Raw genomic sequence first — 17,498 nt, 5'->3', positions numbered from 1 at the left:
TTTAACAATATACATGCAGTATACTACAGTTAACAACGGCTCTTTAAGGAACCATAAGACATTTTTTATTCAAGATTTCTGAATCTCTTTGTTATTTTGCGTTGATTGGTAGATTACAATATGCTCATGTCCCAAGAGTTGGAGGTACATTAATCAATTTCTTTATATGGTCAATAACAACTGTCACACTTTATGTTTAATGTGTACAGGTTTACTCAAAAGCTGATTCTCATGTGGGAGAATGTCTGGGTCAGATTCGATCACACCACCAGGAGAATCTCAGGAGGATTCATTGCGAGGAGTGATCTGAGCCTGCAGAAGACAGGACACTCGCTGTGAATTATATAGACTTCCTCCTGCTGTGCTCAGCTCACTCAAACATTATCCAGAGCTCTGACTAGGAAGCGAGAAGGAGAAGCTCTGGAGATTATCTGGAGAAACTTATGTGGACATTTGTGCTCTGACATCTGACTACAGACTGTTTGGTACAGTACAGTACCTTTTTGCTTTTTTTGCATTTCCTAGAAATGTACCAAAATAACTGACCCGAACCATTCCATTCTTTGACACTCTTCCCTTGGGGTACCAGAGTGAAATAGTACAGTACGGTCCAGGTGGATCTAGACTGGCTCTACCCACAACAGTCAGCTGATTAGACAAATGTCAGTGCCTTACCACCGGTGTCTCTTCAACGCTCACAATCTGTTCTTATACAAAGCTTGATGTCTTGTTGAGACAAAGAGTCACAAACTGAGCAGGGGAAAAAAAAGACTTACTGGATGTCCTCCAGTGTTGTCTGTTGTGTCACATTTGTTACACCAGTACGTTATCACGTACATACCTCACAGACATGGTGATCGGGCAAAGCCCACAGCCCACACCTCACCTCACCTACCAAGAAACGGTACTGTTCTCAATCTAAACACAAGCCTGGCCCTGGGTTTCCAAACCATACCATACCGTACCAGACTGAACTGTACCATGATATAAACATGGCATTGGACTTGAGAATTGGGAACATGTTTATTTAAAAGTAATCTGTTTGCTGCCTGTCCAGCACCATAGAGGATATAAAGATGGTGAAACTAGTGGAGCTTTAGCAGGATTATTGTGGAGTCCATAAATTAGTTAAAAGGAGATTGAATCTTGAACAGGAACATAAAACACTCTCCAAACTCTTTTATAAAAATGCCAGGTGTCCCTGTGGCCACAAGATGTGAAAATAGCCACAATTTACCAAAATGTTCACCTTATTTGTAAGAAGATAAACACTTACTGAAGCAAGGCTAGGCCCTTCATCTCAGTTCTCCTTGTTGCTCCATGTTGACCAGACCGCATCATTTCTGCTGGTCATCATCTGCAGACATGCTGCCGATTTCCTCTTCCATCACATCAGAAAAGTTCTACTCTAATACACTGGGGAGGTCATTGAACTTCAGATGGTGAACTGTGGATATAAAGAAAGGTATGAACATGGTCAGCAACAACACTAGAATAATGGCATTTCAAACACAATGTATTGGTATTTGAGCTGAAAGTGCTTCACTGACACATGGAGCCAGTCATGTGATTCACTGATTCATGCAGTCAGCCTGCTGCAACCGTCCAATGCTGGTGAATCTGTTTCCACTGCAGCCTCAGATTTCTGTTCTCATCTGACAAGACTGGAATCTGATGTGATCTTCTGCTGTCTCTATCTTTTTCTCTTTCCACTCTTTGTAAATTTGATGTTTTGTGATAGAAAATTTCAAACACTTTTCGAAAAAAGATTTGATGAGCCCATTTGTGCTTAGTGATGTTATTTTGATGATGCAGTCAGCGATTAAACATGGTCACATCTCATTGTGTGTCACAGTGTGTAGTCCTGTATTCTGGGCACTGCTCTCATCTCAGTACATGATGCTCCGTACCACAGCTCCCTCCAGTGGGGTTTTATTTTTAGTGCTGTTGACAACCTCAAACACAGTCGTCACGCTCTGCTGGTCTAGTCAAACACGTAGGACAGCCAAGGTTTGTACAGGAAGTGGCTGCACAGTCACCTCACTTGACTGCATGGGTGTACATGTGTGTCTCTGATCACACACTTTTATTGTGTGTGTTTTTTTTTGTATTTATTATTATCTTCTATTGTCTATCTTCATGTTTTGGCTAAATTTTAAGATTTGGATTTTACTACTTCTCCATGTGACTCTGTTTTGAGGGGTGCTATATAAATAAAAAAAAATGTTGTCATTATTATTAATTGTTTTTTATTATTACAAATAATCCATGTGCAATACATGTCTGCTGCTAGGTAAATCATTGTGTCCTTACAATATAATTACAGTTTAATAATGCGGAGAAATTGGATGCTTTACATTACATTAAAATAATTCTGAAGGAGCAAATGTAAAGCACCCAATTTCTCTGCAGGGATTAATAAATGATTCAGATTCAGATTCTGATATCTGCTGGAAAGACTCTACATTTGGCCTAATCTCTGTCTGTGGGCAAGACATTTTCTGGGGGAAAAAGGTTAAATCATTAGATTTTGGTTGTGATAATGATTCTTTTTCTGCTTTCTATAATTGTTGGGTGTCGTTTTAATAATTGTAACAAATAAATGACGGTGGAAAACTGCTGAAATTGGAGTCAAAATATTCCTGACATTATTTTCTGCAAAAGTAGCAAAAGCAAAAGAAAAAAGTATTCCATCTGACAATGGAGAAAAGGGACTATGACAGAGAGAAGGAAGAAAAGTGGGGACAATGGGTGGGGAAGACAAAAAAACAGAAGTAGTCAGGAAGTGGATAGAGAGAGGCTAGCAGGAAACATGAAGCCGTGAAGCTGTGCATTCCACAGTTTGAATGCTGTGGAATGGCTGAGCATCTGGAAAGCTTTAAAGTAGCGGGGGATGACACAGAGGAGGAGGCTAAATGAGCATTTGCTAAAAATTAGACCATTTCAGCGGTGTGACATCTCCATGACAGACAAATGAGATTAAATGGTGTGGGCAAACTTGTGTGAAAACGCAGGGAAAATGAAGCAAATAAGGCTGAACTTCTCCTTTAGCTATAGTTGATGCTATGATTAAGAAAAGACATGATGTCATAGACAAGAGAGTAGGGGGAAGTCTGAGCAGAGTGCTCTGTGCCTTCCTGCACACCCAGCTCAGGAAGTTGAGGCAGAAACAGAGGGAGGGCTGACACAGAGAAACACATTTTCCCTTTGCGTCTGACTTTTTCCTTATTCAGTCCTGCTCCGACCAACGGTACAGAGAAGGAAGGGGGAGCAGAGAGAAGGCGGGGTTTCTGATGGAGCGCAGAGAATTGACGGTTGAACACTGAATCTGTGGAAATATGATGGAAGCCAGCGTTATTTCCCAGGACACTGGGTGAGTTTGTGAGGGATGTGTGGCGTTGTAGTAACTGCAAATAAAGTGCAGGAACTGTTTGTTTCTCCTGAGGTGAGAGAATGTTGTAGCTGTGGCAGAGAAGAGGGGGAGTCGGGGGGTTGAAAGTCAGAAAGACAGCCCAGAACAGGAAAAACAGATGTGATGACTCAACGACTAAGATATAGGTCACTGGCTTGTCAGAGTTTATGGAATATCGTGTTTTCATGCCTCATGTCTCAACAAATCAGATTTCTAACATATAGACTGAAAAGAAGATCTCTTCTGATCTGTTTTCAGTTGTTGGAGAAATGATTGAGCCTTTTTGAGTAGAAGAATGCAAGAGGTTAAAAGTTGACGCTAACCACTGGAAAAAGGCAAATCAGACTGTTGGACGACGTGTAGTGGGATTTGAATGTTCATAGTCATGAGTGTATATTAGAATATTTCAGTTTTTTTAGGTTAAACCTCAGATTTAAACCTTAGACTTAGATGCTAAGACAATATGTAGTTTATGTTTCTCTTTGTTGCAGCCACTCTTACTTGTTGGACTTAGTGCTAATAACTAACAATATGTGTGACAGCCTTTCATGTTTTTAAGTTTAATTGTAAAAACCCCCAAACCAAAACAAATTATGTACTGTGTGTAGTAAAAACAATAAGCAGGCATTATTTGAATTGTGGTACAAATGTTAAGAAATGGTGATTCTCAAGTCAAGTACATCATCCCTTAATTTTTGTACTTGTAAAATATATAGTTTCTTTCCACTTTTTGCTGCAGCAGAGCATGCTGTTCACTATGGAACATTATGAATATTTTATTTTGGCTTCTCTCCAACTATAATCATAATATGTACATGATAAATACTGTATGATTTCCTGGTGTAAGAAAACAGATCCGTTTACAGTGACTGAAATAAAGTACCACTTTATCAGCATCAGGATGTCCGTCCAAAAATGTTTTCCTGACAACTGCAGTTTCTTTTGCTGACCAGTCAGCAATATTCTCCCTTTGAACATCTGTGACTGACTCTAGACTCTCTGTTAGTTGACTTAGTCATCCATTAGAATGTGACCTCATCTGATCTTAAAAAGTAAACAAACTTCTATATACAGTCATTTTTTACTGCTTTATCCCCCATTTTGAGGGTCGCAGGGAGAGCTGGAGCCAATCCCAGTTGACATGGGGCAAACAAAAACAATGAAGGTGAATTAAATTCCTTTGTGCTGTTCAAGGCAGTAAAAACTGACGCTATTTTAATAAACAGCCTCTCTGTTATTCTGAAGAGTAATAGTATTCTGAATACACTCTGGGTTCACTGCAGCAGAAAGTAGTTCTAATAAAAACTGTAAAGTTTGTGGACGTCATTTAGCTGGGGGCAGGTAATAGGAGAAAGACTGGGGCAATAAAATCAAAATCTCATTGGCCAGATTACACTTAAGATATGTAGGGGTTCTGTTTTGCTGAATCACTCAATGATGATACATGTAAACGGATATTATATTTTTTTAAAAGTATTTTTATTTAGCTTTCTTGGACTGGAAACTGAAGTTTGATTCACACAGTAAACTGCTAACTCCCCTCACCAAAGTCCATAGAGAAAATAGGCTATTTTACATCACCGCATATGGGACTTGTAGATCCACTGCTGTCTCCATCAGTGAGTTCAAATGTGTTATTTTGTGACCAAAGATTTTAAAATCCATCATTCAAATTTACCCAAGTGACACAATCTTACCAAACAACACAACAGCAGTCCAACAGCTCCTGTTTCCCCCTCAAGCTAAAAGCGTGGTTTTCTCCATGGACTTTGGTGTGTGGATTAAGCAGTTTACAAACCTCAACTACCTGCTAGAAAATGCTGTCTAATAGCAAGATGAAGCAGCAAACTGATTCTTAAGATAAACTGCACTGACAACTGATCACTTTCAGGTATTCAAGCCAGTATTTGCAGGCACTAGCTGCTGGCTATGCGGACCTAACGAGGATCATGAGATCGACTGTGTTGGTTTCTCACAATTAAGGAGTATTTGTCTTTATTCTCTGTTCTCGCACAAACTCACATAGTTTAGTTGCAAACATAAAGCAGAAGCTTTAAGAACATACGTACGTTCTGATTGTGATGCAAGACAAAGTTGCAATAGGCCCCACATTAAACTGTTAAGTTAAAATTCAGTTTGATGTAAGAGGATGTAGCATCCTGCACAATGTGTTTAATTGAGGGTGATGGGTCAGGTTGTGGCACATATGTTCATGGATCAGTCTGGATTTGACTTGGAGGTAAATGTGGTTAATGGGTCGGGTCCAGTACAGAGTTTTGGGGCAGCGGGCTGGTGCTAGATACATGCAGGAATCTGAATGTGTACTTAATTGTTGGTATTGTGAAATGTGTCATTTAGAGTGATAAACCCACAGACAATACTGACACCTTTTAGATCATTGTTTACCCACCACTTTCATCAGTGTCACATGCAGCAGCAGAAGCAGCAGCAGCTGATGGTTGTTGTCACTGACTGTTGTCACTGCAAGTCCAAAAAACAGACAGAAAGATTTAGAGAGTTGCAGTTAATTTTTTAACTTTTACAGATTTATGTCTTCTGTAGCACACAGTGAGAAGACTGTTTCTGAAGCGGAGTCAAAATACAAGTCCTTCACTCAATTCCTCATCTGACATTTATCCCTTCTTTTCTTTTCAAGCCCTCTGACAGAAGCACTCGATACTCCATCCATCCCATCATCCCCTGCACTCCTTCAACCTTCCCTGACGCCCAAACTTCCAGCCAACCCAGGTCGACCTAAACCACAGCTCCCCTCTCGACCTCCACTACCTCCCTCCACTCCTCCGTCCCTCCCTCCTCCTCTTCCACCAGTTTCTAAACCTCCTCTCATCTCCAGCCACTCTGTCCCATGTCTTCCTCCTCCTCTTTCCCCAACTCCAGTATCTCCTCCCCGGCTGTCTATGCAGCTAGTTGTCTCCTCCGATTTAACTCCATCCTCTAATCCGAGTCCACTCCATCCTCAGCTTTTAGCTCCCACAGTCTCACCCTGCATCTCACCACCACCACCACTACCACCTACCCCCCCTGTCATCCCATCAGTCTCTTCAACTCCTCCACTGCTGAGTCCTATAAATCGCCTGGTTGGGAGCACCACAGCATGGCATCTTAAAGGAATCAGCCAAGACCAGATTACCAGTGTCCTGGAGAAGGAGACAGCTGGGGTGTGTGGTTTGTTTTTTTTGTTTGAATACCAAGTAATATTCCTGGATAAATGTTTCAGATTTGGATGCCTTGATCTTTGAAGACAAATATCTAAAACATCTGTTTAAAGGAATTGTTTTTTTCATCTGTGCTGCCAGTGCAGGGACCCAGTCAAACATGGACACTGTCTCTCTCACTGAAACCAAGGAAAAACAGATGTTAGCCACATAACAAATGGCTCATTTAATATAATCTGTGTGTTTAAGTCGATGTTATCTTAAACATACAATTCCAGCCTTGTTTGTACCAGCATGTATATATAAATATACGTATATATATATATATATATATATATATATATATATATATATATGTATACATATATATGTTGGTTTTTTTTTAATGAGCAATAGTGGACTTTCGGGTAACACTTTACATTATTATACAGTAATAACATCGTAATAGTGAGTCTATCTAACATTTGAACTCAGCTAGCTACAGTTTTCCCTTCCATACAGGTAATATACCATAGTTGCATATCTTTTTTTTCTTAAAGAAATTGTGGGAAAATCTCTTAAAATTAAATGCTGCGAAATACACTACTATCATACAATATTAGCAGCTGCAGCACAAAAGGCTTTTCATTAGATCTGAATATGGGCTTCAGAAGTTGTCTTATAGAAATGTCTTTTGTGGTATTTGTTGCATCCCGTATATGTACTTACGGTATTTTCAAAACTTGATAGAGAATTTTATGTGTTCTCCACTCTGACAACCACTCTTGTTTGCAGGCCTTCCTGGTTCATAGCACAGAAGAGGAGGTCATGACGCTGTCATTACGCCTGCCCGATGAACAGGGGCCACCGCTCATACACAGTCTGATGATCAAACAACACAACACATGTATGTCCTCTGTTTCTGACAGTTGCTATACATGCTGTAGATAGTGGAGATTTGCAAGCATGAGCACAGATTACATGGCGGCACAATTAATGATCGCCTCTTAAATTGCTTTGTCTCAGTTGTCCACCTGGATGCTTCCTCTCTGGTTTTTGATGACATCTTCAAACTTATTTCCTTTTACTGTGCCAGCAGGTAAGCAACATAATCACTCTTCATACATGTGTGTTTATAAAAAAGGAGAGCGAGAAAATGCGATGAAAACAGAGCAAATGTATTACATTGAAATGTTGAAACTCACCCTGAACACTGGCTTCTTGAATCCACCTATCAGGGACATCCTGACCGTCCAGCTGAGGTTACCCAGGGCCATTACCACGGCAACTACGAAAGAGGAACTGGAGGTCATCTCTGCTATGGGTGCAGGTACATACTGTAAATCTACATCATTACTATAGTGATATTGTCTCATTGTTGTGGCAAAGAAGAGGACAGGATATGGTTGAATGGTCTGGAAAATGTTCAGAAAAAATTACTTTGTGTTATAGGTCCAGTGTGTAACATGTATAGTGCTTCATTCAAGAGCTTTAACATATATATATATATATATATATATATATATATATATATATATATATATATATATATATATATATATATATATATATATATATATATATATATATTCAATTTAGTAGCTTTAGAATAAGCCTTTCATATGTACTTGCATCATGCCGTCTTGCATCACTATATTTCTACAGCAGCCTGAAGTGAAAAAACAGCCAGAGTGTGGGATTGTGATGTTTTCTATGCAATCAAAAAAGTGCTACATTTATTTTGGTATTCAAAGTTCACCAACTACAGTTGGGAAAAGGAAGGGGAGTTTATTACAGTGTGCAGTCTCACGATAAGATATCACTATTTCTTTCACACTAGACCTTAAAGGACGTCTTAAACAGCAGCTGAGGAATGTTAATAAAACAAGACACAGATGAATAACAGAAGAACAAACACACAAAATTAGACAAAACAACGAACAGAAGGTCAGAGTGATGTGATGAGCACAAAGCAAAGTTTTAACACTGGCTGCATGTGTTGCAGATTTCTGGACGTCTGATTTGAATCAGAAGGACCAGGACGTGGTTTTGGATCAAAACAGTTGGTATTTGTATGTCAACCCGGTCACTATAGAAGAGAGCCCAAACAAAGGCCTGAAGTCCCCCTATTTCTCTAACCTGGATACAATCACAGATCAAAACACCACCTCCTGCTCCCTGCAGAATGGAGAAGCAGCACTGAAGGAAAACCCAGAGGACAAAATTCAGAATAAGACCATAATAAACCAGGAGATTAAATACAAACGCCCCCCACCCCGACCACCGAGCCTAAGCTTTGGGTCTGGGATGGGCCTCCTCTTCTCCTCTCCTCCTCTTCAAACTTCTTCTTCTGTACCTCTAGCTGCCATGAGAAAAGAGGAAGGAAGGGCAGGAGGAGGGGACAGAGAAGAGAGGAAGTCAATGTCACCATCACCTACTCCATTGAGGCCTCCTGTTCCCCTGCAGAGCCGAGCCGCTCCCCCTCTTCCTCCTGCTCCTGTCCGTCGCACCTCAGCCAGGAAGCGCACTGAGCAAGAGGTAGGAGAAGGGACGGAGAGAGAAAGGGGACAAAATCCTGCAGGGAAAACAGAGAAAAGGGGGGGAGGAGGAGACAGGGAAGAGGAGAAATTAGGAAGTAAACCAGGTCTGCCGAGTGAGGACGCACAACAAGAGAACAGTGGCAAAATGCAAGAGGAGGTTAAACAGGACAAAGAAAAGAAAGAGAAGGAGGACGACAAAGAGGAAAAAGAGCTGAAAATGAATAAAGAAGGGGACAAGCAAAAATATGGTTCCCAGTGTCCGTCATTGGTGAAGAAACCGTCTCGTCCAGTCCCTCCGCCGAGGAGAAAACCATGTTCACCTGATGCACCTGTGTGCCTCAGCCAGGCTGCGGGAGGAGGATCAGCAAATCAGAGTGCTGGGATGAAAGTGGCCCCTCCATCACCAGCGAGGAGGCCTGATGTTTCACTTTACTCACCACAAGGAAGTGCTGTGATGGCAACCGACCCAGACTCCTGCTCGACCAGTAGTGCAGAAGAAGATGGAGAGCTGAACCAGGAACATGAAGAAAACCAAAGGTAGGTCTGGATTAAGTGGCAGGTACAAAGTTCTGCTTTGTTTTTGGGTTAAATTACATTTTTTCTTGAATTTAAGCAAAACTATAGTTTAAATTAGCATAGCCCTGGTTTCCTAAATAGGAAATAGGAAAAAGGGATTGTTCAGTTTCAGTTGGTTCTTGGATAATTGAAAAAAAATAATGAACACAAGCATGCACGTTCTTCCTGCGTGTTTGTGGGTTTTCTCCAGGTTCTCCAGCTTCGTCCCACAATCCAAAAACATGCAATATGGAGATTAGGTAAACTGGTCCCTCTAAATTGATCATAGGTGTGAATGTGAGAGTGAATGGTTGTTTGTCTCTATATGTGGCCCTGTGATGGACTGGTGAACTGTCCAGGATGTGACCCCGCCTGTTGCCCTTTGTCAGCTGAGATTGGCACAGCACCCCCCTGCGACCCTCCTGTGGAGGATAAAGTGGTAGAAAATGGATGGATATACATACATATAATACATATAATAGCCGCCAGGTGGTGACCAGGCAAAGGTAATAGTGGCATAAAGGTAAAGTGATATGCCTTCATTGATGGTTCAGAATCTCTACATGGATTACTGAATCTATAGTGTGTAGCACTTCAGCCTACATGTTAGTGTAAATCACATGACAGGGTGATGCAAATGCAGTACATTTAGAGGAAGGAAGATGCCAGAATAGCTACTTGTGGTACACCAAGAAAATCATCTCTTAGAGATGTGTGACTCAGAAGGTCCAGTACAGTACAGTGAATCATTGACTGTAAAAAGTGACATCGAGCTCAGTTTTTCTACATCTCCTCTGCACACACAGTAAAATGTAGTTTATTTAGATTGACACAATATGTGGGATGAAGGGAGTTAAATTATGGTAGTAATAGAAACAGGAAATACAAGAGTACGCTATTCTTAGCTCATTACCAGTAAGTTCATCGTGAGGTTATGATATGACAGAGACTGAGAGACTCCTCTGTATCTTGCGGCCTGAAATGTTGTGATGAAAAACTATTCATTAAGTTTTTAAGATGATTTGATGCGGCACCCGAGAATCAGTCAGGAGCCTTCATTAAGGTGTTTTCTAGCTTCAACTATAGCAATATCAGACTTTACTGACAGACAGTACTGTAGAAGTATGGCTTTGGTTTCTTGAGAAAATCACACCAAGTAGATGCATATGCTATTTTGTAGTAAGTATATGTATGTATGTACGTATATATATATATATACATATATATTTTTACACACATATATATATATATACTGTATGTAGGGGGTGGAGTGGCTCAGTGGTTAAGACTGCCTGTGGTTAAGACCCTGTGTTCATGGTCGCTGGCAGGTTGTACTCAATTCCCTTGTAAGTCAGTCAGTCAGTCAGTCATCATCTAACCGCTGTATCCTCCACCAGAGGGTCGCGGGGGGTGCTGTGCCAATCTCAGCTACATCGGGCGATAGGCGGGGTACACCCTGGACAGTTCGCCAGTCCATCGCAGGGCCACACACAGCTAGAGACAAACAACCATTCACTCTCACACTCACTCCTATGGTCAATTTAGAGTGTCCAATTCACCTAATCCCCACATTGCATGTTTTTGGACTGTGGGAGGAAGCCGGAGAACCCGGAGAGAATCCACGCACACACGGGGAGAACATGCAAACTTCATGCAGAAAGGCCCTTGTTCCAACTGGGGCTCGAACCTGGGTCTTCTCGCACTTTGGATAAAAGCGTCTGCTAAATGACATGTAATGTAATATATGTATGCCAACTGCTCGTCTAAACATCTAATATAAACATACAATTTGATTAATATGGTAAAAAATTGAACAGATGGCAGTTGAACTGCTAGCTCTTTACAGTCAGTTGACTGAAAGTGTCTGCTCTCTAAAAGTGTGACGTGTGTGTTGCACATTTAACACTAGAGATGTGCTAGTGTCAATGTAAACATGCATGGGAGAAGAAAAAACTAAAGACAAATACTTACTTTTATTTGTTCTTCCAGTCGTCCAGCAGAGAGCCGCAGTCCCAAAGCAGTAGTGAAGAGAACCCCGACCACCATCATGTTGGACAAAGCCCGCTATCGCCTGTCCACCGTCATCACCGGCCTCATCAGCCACGAACGACGCCTCACACAGCGCATCGTAGAACTGGCCAGGGATCCTCTGAGCTACTTCGGTAACCTGGTGAGTGTGTCAGGGAAGATGCACAAGTTCAACACCATGTGATGTTTCCAGGTTTCCCTGAATAACAGCATCACAATCTAAAACAAACTCACCTATGTAGGTAAAAGAGCACCGCTCTTTCACTTTGGAGACCATGTCAAACCACTCCTCCACCACTGAGCTGCTACAGGAGATCAGACAGATGATGACACAGCTGAAGAGTTATCTTCTGCAGAGCACTGAGCTGCAAGCCATGTTGGAGCCACAGCATCAGTATGCACAAGACAAACTAGGTAAATCTACCAATTTTCTTTTAATTTACCATGTTACTCTTTTGTGCCATTGGTACTTAGTGCTTCACTTTGATATGGTGTAAATAACACACCGATAAGTAATGCAATTATAGTGTTAGATCAATAATAGTGAAGCACCAGCTACTCTGAGGTGGTGGGAGCAAACTGAATGTGTGCACTTGACCACTTTAATTTCAAGAGCAGTTCTAAACACCACAAGCAGAAGCTGTGGTGGCTTAAAAAAGGACGGTTTGCACTCATTTCCCAGCTTTTTTAATCATTATTCTTCTTTTCTTTGAAGATACAGGGTGCAGTGTTATAACCACTGTTTATTTAGGGAAATTTGACTGAGCATCAGGCTCTTAAACATTTAAGTTTAGGGTGCTTTTCATTATTTTATATACATACAGCATGTGGTAAGTCAGTTACAATGTCCTTCAGACGTGCACTCAACTGGTGTATAACTTTGAATGGCAGCAAAAGTCTATCAATCTATGCACTCATTTCAGGCTCACTCCAATCACTCTAGAATGACTAAGTCTTACAGAAAAGAGCTATTCAGATCCTCTGATTTATGTATGTGTGTGCTTGTGTATGTGTGTCCATGCAGAGAGTATAGTAGAAGCTGCACTGTGTAAGAGTGTGTTGAAGCCAATAAGGGAGCCAATTTACCAGTGTCTGGAGAAACTGCACACAAGTGACACCAGCCTGAATCAACTGACACAGAACCAGGTAGAACACACCAGCTTTCACACTGAAACAGTGTAATAACAAGTTCTGCTAATGTATCTGTAAAAAAACAAACTGCACATAATACTGTGTAGTAAATTAGCAGCAACAGTAGCAGCTGTGATGTTACTCTCGTGTGTGTTCGTGTGTGTTGTTGTGTCAGTCTGTTGTCCTAGGAAGCACCACCACAGCACTAGGAATAACCACCGCGGTTCCAGAGGCCTCTGCTATGGAGAAGATCAGCATCAAACTGAACAAACTTCATTTGGAATATTCTCCTCAAAAAAAGATTGACCTTCTGCTGAAGACCTGCAAGATCATCTATGACTGCATGTCTGTCAGCAGTCCAGGTCTGAACCACCAACACTCATTTAGCCTCATACACCACATTATTATTACAGAAATAAAGTCCACATTACTCACCATGAGATAAGATTGTTGTTGACATGTGGTTGTTTCATGAATACTTAACACGTAGTGCTTCATCATGAGCATTCCAGCCTGGAAGAGAGACATTAACACAAACACAGAGAAAGCCATAGATATTACATGACAGCACACAGTTGTTGATCCACTGCTGCCTCCATCAGGAAAGTAAAAAGTGATATTTTGTGACTTTGGTGCTCGAAATCCTTAGTTTGGTTTTACGAGAATGACAGAAACTTGTCAAATAAGGCAGCAGCCATCAGTAATTCCTGTGTCCACAGGAGCTTAAATCACTGATGATGACTATCTATGGACTTTGGTGCAGGATAGTGAACGGATTAATATCAACTGCAACTGGATACTGGATCTAAATATAGGACATATTGAAGACACTTAAAATAGATTTTTATAGACATGACGTCTTCATGTGTTCATGTGTGTTTAGGGCGGTCCCACGGTGCTGATGACTTCCTGCCTGTTATGATGTACGTTCTGGCCAGATCCAATCTGTCTGCACTGCAGCTGGATGTTGAATACATGATGGAGTTGATGGACCCATCACTAACAATAGGAGAAGGTGGAGTACACTGAAAAACTGACTTTACCTTAGTTTACACTTCCACCAGTTGTTGATGTATCTGTGTTTATGACATGATGACCAATGATGCCTGTGTGTCTGTAGGTTCCTACTATCTCACCACCACCTATGGGGCTCTGGAACACATTAAGACTTTTGACCAGCAGAGGTCAGCAACACGACAGCTCAGCAGAGAGGTTCAGGATTCCATCCACCGCTGGGAGAGGAGACGCACACTCATTCAGGAGAGGACAGCCCAGGGATCTGTGCGGGTATACACACACCCACACTTACACAGAGCCGGCCCAAGGCATAAGTGAACTGAATGGCTGCTTGGGGCCCCTAATCACCAGAGGGGACCCAATAGTGTGTAGAGAAAAAAAACAATGCCATTGAACTGGTTTACTCGATTCATTCATGTTCTTTTGCTTTTCCACCACACAGTCCCGGCACAGCTTGACTACACGACTTTGTATGGTTTTCCATGACTATAGTACCTCCTCAACATAGACAGAGTCATCATAGCACGGCTGCATGAAACTGCGGTGACTTTGTTTTACACGACACACACAAACTAGTGACGTGTAAAGCACACGTCACAACACAGTGACTGAATTGAAATACGGCGGAAGGGGTTGTGATGCGGCTCACTGCTTTCGGCAGTGCTGTCCTCTGTTAAATGTTGAGATTTTAGACATTCCCTTGCTAAGTTTTCAGGATTTTTAAGTCTTTTAAGTTCTTGTCTTTAAGTGATCTACAGTTTGGCATTGTTCGGCTTGTGTCGGATGTTGTGCACATGATTCTTCCAGTGACGACACTCTGACCAATCAGTTGCTGGCAGTCTGTCGACGCCACACATAGTATCGGCTCAGCTCGCTTGAAACCTCTAAAAGTCACGCCGTGGCTGGGACTGTGTAGTGGAAAAGTGCCATCAGTGCTTCACTTTGAATATAAAAGTGCAAACTAATATGAGCCCACTTTTCTAAGGTTAAAAAAAACCCAACTCACTGGTTTGGTGTAAATAACATAACTACAAATTAATGCAATTTATACTGTTATGTTTGTGTCAATAATAGTCAAGCACCAGCAACTCCAAGGTGGTGGTAGGGGGCCCCAAATAAAATTCTGCTTAGGGCCCCATAAAGGCTTGGGCCGGCCCTGCGTACACACACACACACACACACACTAAGATGGAACAGCTTTTATACTGTACACGTACTTACCCTGTCAAATAAATCAGAATAATAAAAATGTATTGTAATAGTGTAGTTAACATGCTTCTTTGTGTATGTGTTCTGTGTAGGACTTTCTGACAGTGTGTTGTCCTGAGATTGGAACCAACCCAAAAACTCTGGGTGTCCTCCCCACCACAACAGTGGAACAGCTGGCTGAGCAGTGTGCAGCTCGCTTTGAACAAGGTGACAGTCCACAGCAGAGCTTTCCAAACTCATTAACAAATGTATTCCCCTACATTTATTCAGACAGATAACGTGGCACAACACGGAAATAAAATAATCAATGAATAATCATGATCTTAGCACAACATGACATATGTAATTGCAAAGGGCATAACAACAGTAGATGCTATATTTCAAAGAGTAATGTGTAACTTAATTTAACATATGGAGCAGTTCTTATAACACTCTACAAGATGTGTTTTCATTTGTATGTATAGAAATGAATATTGCACTTTGACTTACTTTAAAGTGCAGGGATTCGCAAGAGAGATTTCCTAAAAGATTTAATCAGTGTAGGATGACTTCTACACTCCAGTGTGAATCAAGCTGTGGTACCTCATACAATCACACAAAAAACTGAATTATCCCTTTGATGTTGCCATGTACAATTTGTTCTTTACATGCAGGAGTGTCACGGAAACTATTATATTATCTCCGTTTATGACGTGTCTGCTTATGTCATACTTCCTTGTTTCACTCCCACAGACTGCTACACACTCAGTGTGTATATAGACGGTGTGAAGAAGCCGCTGGTCTCCACAGATCTCGCCCTCAGCGTTAAGAACGGCTGTCAACCTGGAGCTTACTGCTTTGTCTATCACCCTATCAACCAACCCAGCAGACAGCCCAGCCGCAGTTGCCCTCCTGACCCACCCCCTGCTTCGCCTCCTGCTTTGCGCCCTGCTCCACCCCCTGTTCCACCCCCTGCTTCGCCCACTGTTCCGCCGCCTGCTCCGCCGCCTGCTCCGCCGCCTGCTCTACCACCTGCTCCACCGCCTGCTCCACCGCCTGCTCCACCTGCAGAAAGCATCTTCGCAGCTGAGGAAGCCTCAGTGGAGCCAGAGACAGAGGAAGAGAGTCTGATTAGCTTGTAAATGCTCTAGCTGTATCACTACAGCAACCATTGTAAATTCAAAAGGTGGCAAAAAACGTTAGGCCACTGTCACCTCACTGAAAATAACAAGATATTAATTAAACCAAAACAAATCAGATTGAGTTATTACATCAGGAAAAAAACTCATCAAAAATAACCATTCTATATCAACCAGGGCCAGACTGACTAATTTCCCTATATAAACATATAGAGTTTTCTCAAATGGCAACTTTTTTTTACTTATTTGTTAAGTTGACAGCAGAAATTCAATTTTGTTCATCTCACAATTGATGCAACATGTCTACATGTATTATGTTACGGTGATATTGTGAACCAAAAATTCACTAGGATTGTTTTAAATATGACTCCTGACTGGACACAGTCAGGACAACAGAATGAGTAATGCACACTCTGTTACAGCTACAACATTCCGTCACCCCTAATATAAAGTGGATGTTTATTATAGTTACGTACTTCAGGGAAAACTAGAAAATGTGCATTTCTGCTGGCAGAAAATGCTGTGTGAACGCTGCGATCAAAGGCAGATGAGATTCCCTAGCCTGGTTGCCATGGTAACTTACATGGAGAACAAAATCAGCGGGGGGAACATGGCAGAAAAAGCTATGTAAAAGCATAGACACTGATACCTGAATGGTTCATATTGGCTGAGAGATGACGGAGTTAGCAGTTGAATAAGGGTTAACCTAGAAAATAAAGACTGGAAAACAACGGTGTGGATGCCGATTCAGCATTCTTATATTTTGTGAAGTGTCTGTAAATTTCTGCAGAAAGGATAATCAAGACTGCATGACATCGCACATAAAAAACGTATTGTAATAACAGATAAATAAGTTCGTACTCAAAAAGCACCAGTGTATAGTAGACATAATGGCGGATCCACCCTATGCAGTTAAACATTGTTATGCTCATTTTGTGGAAACTGGATTATTTGTTTCAGATAATATATATATTTATATTCAAAACTTCAGCAGAGACAGGACAATTAAAAAAAAATGCAGGTAAGACAAGTTTACCTCTCAACTTTGAAATCACTACTCAAAACTCACTTATTTGTAACTGCTTTTCATGTGAGAATAATGCTGTTTTTATATATGGTGTCTTTTTTTTATTATTTTGTAATGTGATATTTTAATGTGTAAAGTGTGATATCCTGAAAAGCACTCTACAATTAAAATGTATTTTTTAACCTGATGACGTGTTATAGTCATGCCATGCCCTGTTCATAGATGCACGCAATCAGCTCCAACGTAATTATTGAATGGCCCGTAAATGAAAATGTTACGCAGTTAATTATTCAGGTAGACACCTTG

The 17,498-nt window shown here is 41.2% G+C and overlaps 1 protein-coding gene across 3 annotated transcripts; it reads left to right on the top strand.

Annotated features, from left to right (window-relative positions):
* Nucleotides 1–3,078: 3,078 nt before the first annotated feature.
* Nucleotides 3,079–17,379, top strand: rin3 (Ras and Rab interactor 3). 3 transcript variants are annotated; one of them, XM_044047992.1, is made up of 14 exons: nucleotides 3,079–3,373; nucleotides 6,069–6,591; nucleotides 7,363–7,474; nucleotides 7,594–7,666; nucleotides 7,806–7,897; nucleotides 8,573–9,644; nucleotides 11,652–11,832; nucleotides 11,933–12,104; nucleotides 12,715–12,836; nucleotides 12,997–13,183; nucleotides 13,705–13,836; nucleotides 13,942–14,108; nucleotides 15,140–15,254; nucleotides 15,780–17,379. In XM_044047992.1, the coding sequence occupies exons 1-14, from the start codon at nucleotides 3,339–3,341 to the stop codon at nucleotides 16,166–16,168; spliced, it is 3,372 nt and encodes a 1,123-aa protein (XP_043903927.1). In that variant the 5' UTR covers nucleotides 3,079–3,338; the 3' UTR covers nucleotides 16,169–17,379. The 3 variants fall into 3 exon arrangements, with proteins under 3 accessions (XP_043903927.1, XP_043903926.1, XP_043903925.1); XM_044047991.1 differs by having other exon boundaries at nucleotides 12,988–13,183; nucleotides 13,942–14,102; XM_044047990.1 differs by having other exon boundaries at nucleotides 12,988–13,183.
* Nucleotides 17,380–17,498: the final 119 nt, after the last annotated feature.

This window comes from Solea senegalensis, linkage group LG16, assembly GCF_019176455.1.
Source record: "Solea senegalensis isolate Sse05_10M linkage group LG16, IFAPA_SoseM_1, whole genome shotgun sequence".
Taxonomy (NCBI): domain Eukaryota; kingdom Metazoa; phylum Chordata; class Actinopteri; order Pleuronectiformes; family Soleidae; genus Solea; species Solea senegalensis.
This window is presented reverse-complemented; position numbering and strand designations above follow the sequence as displayed.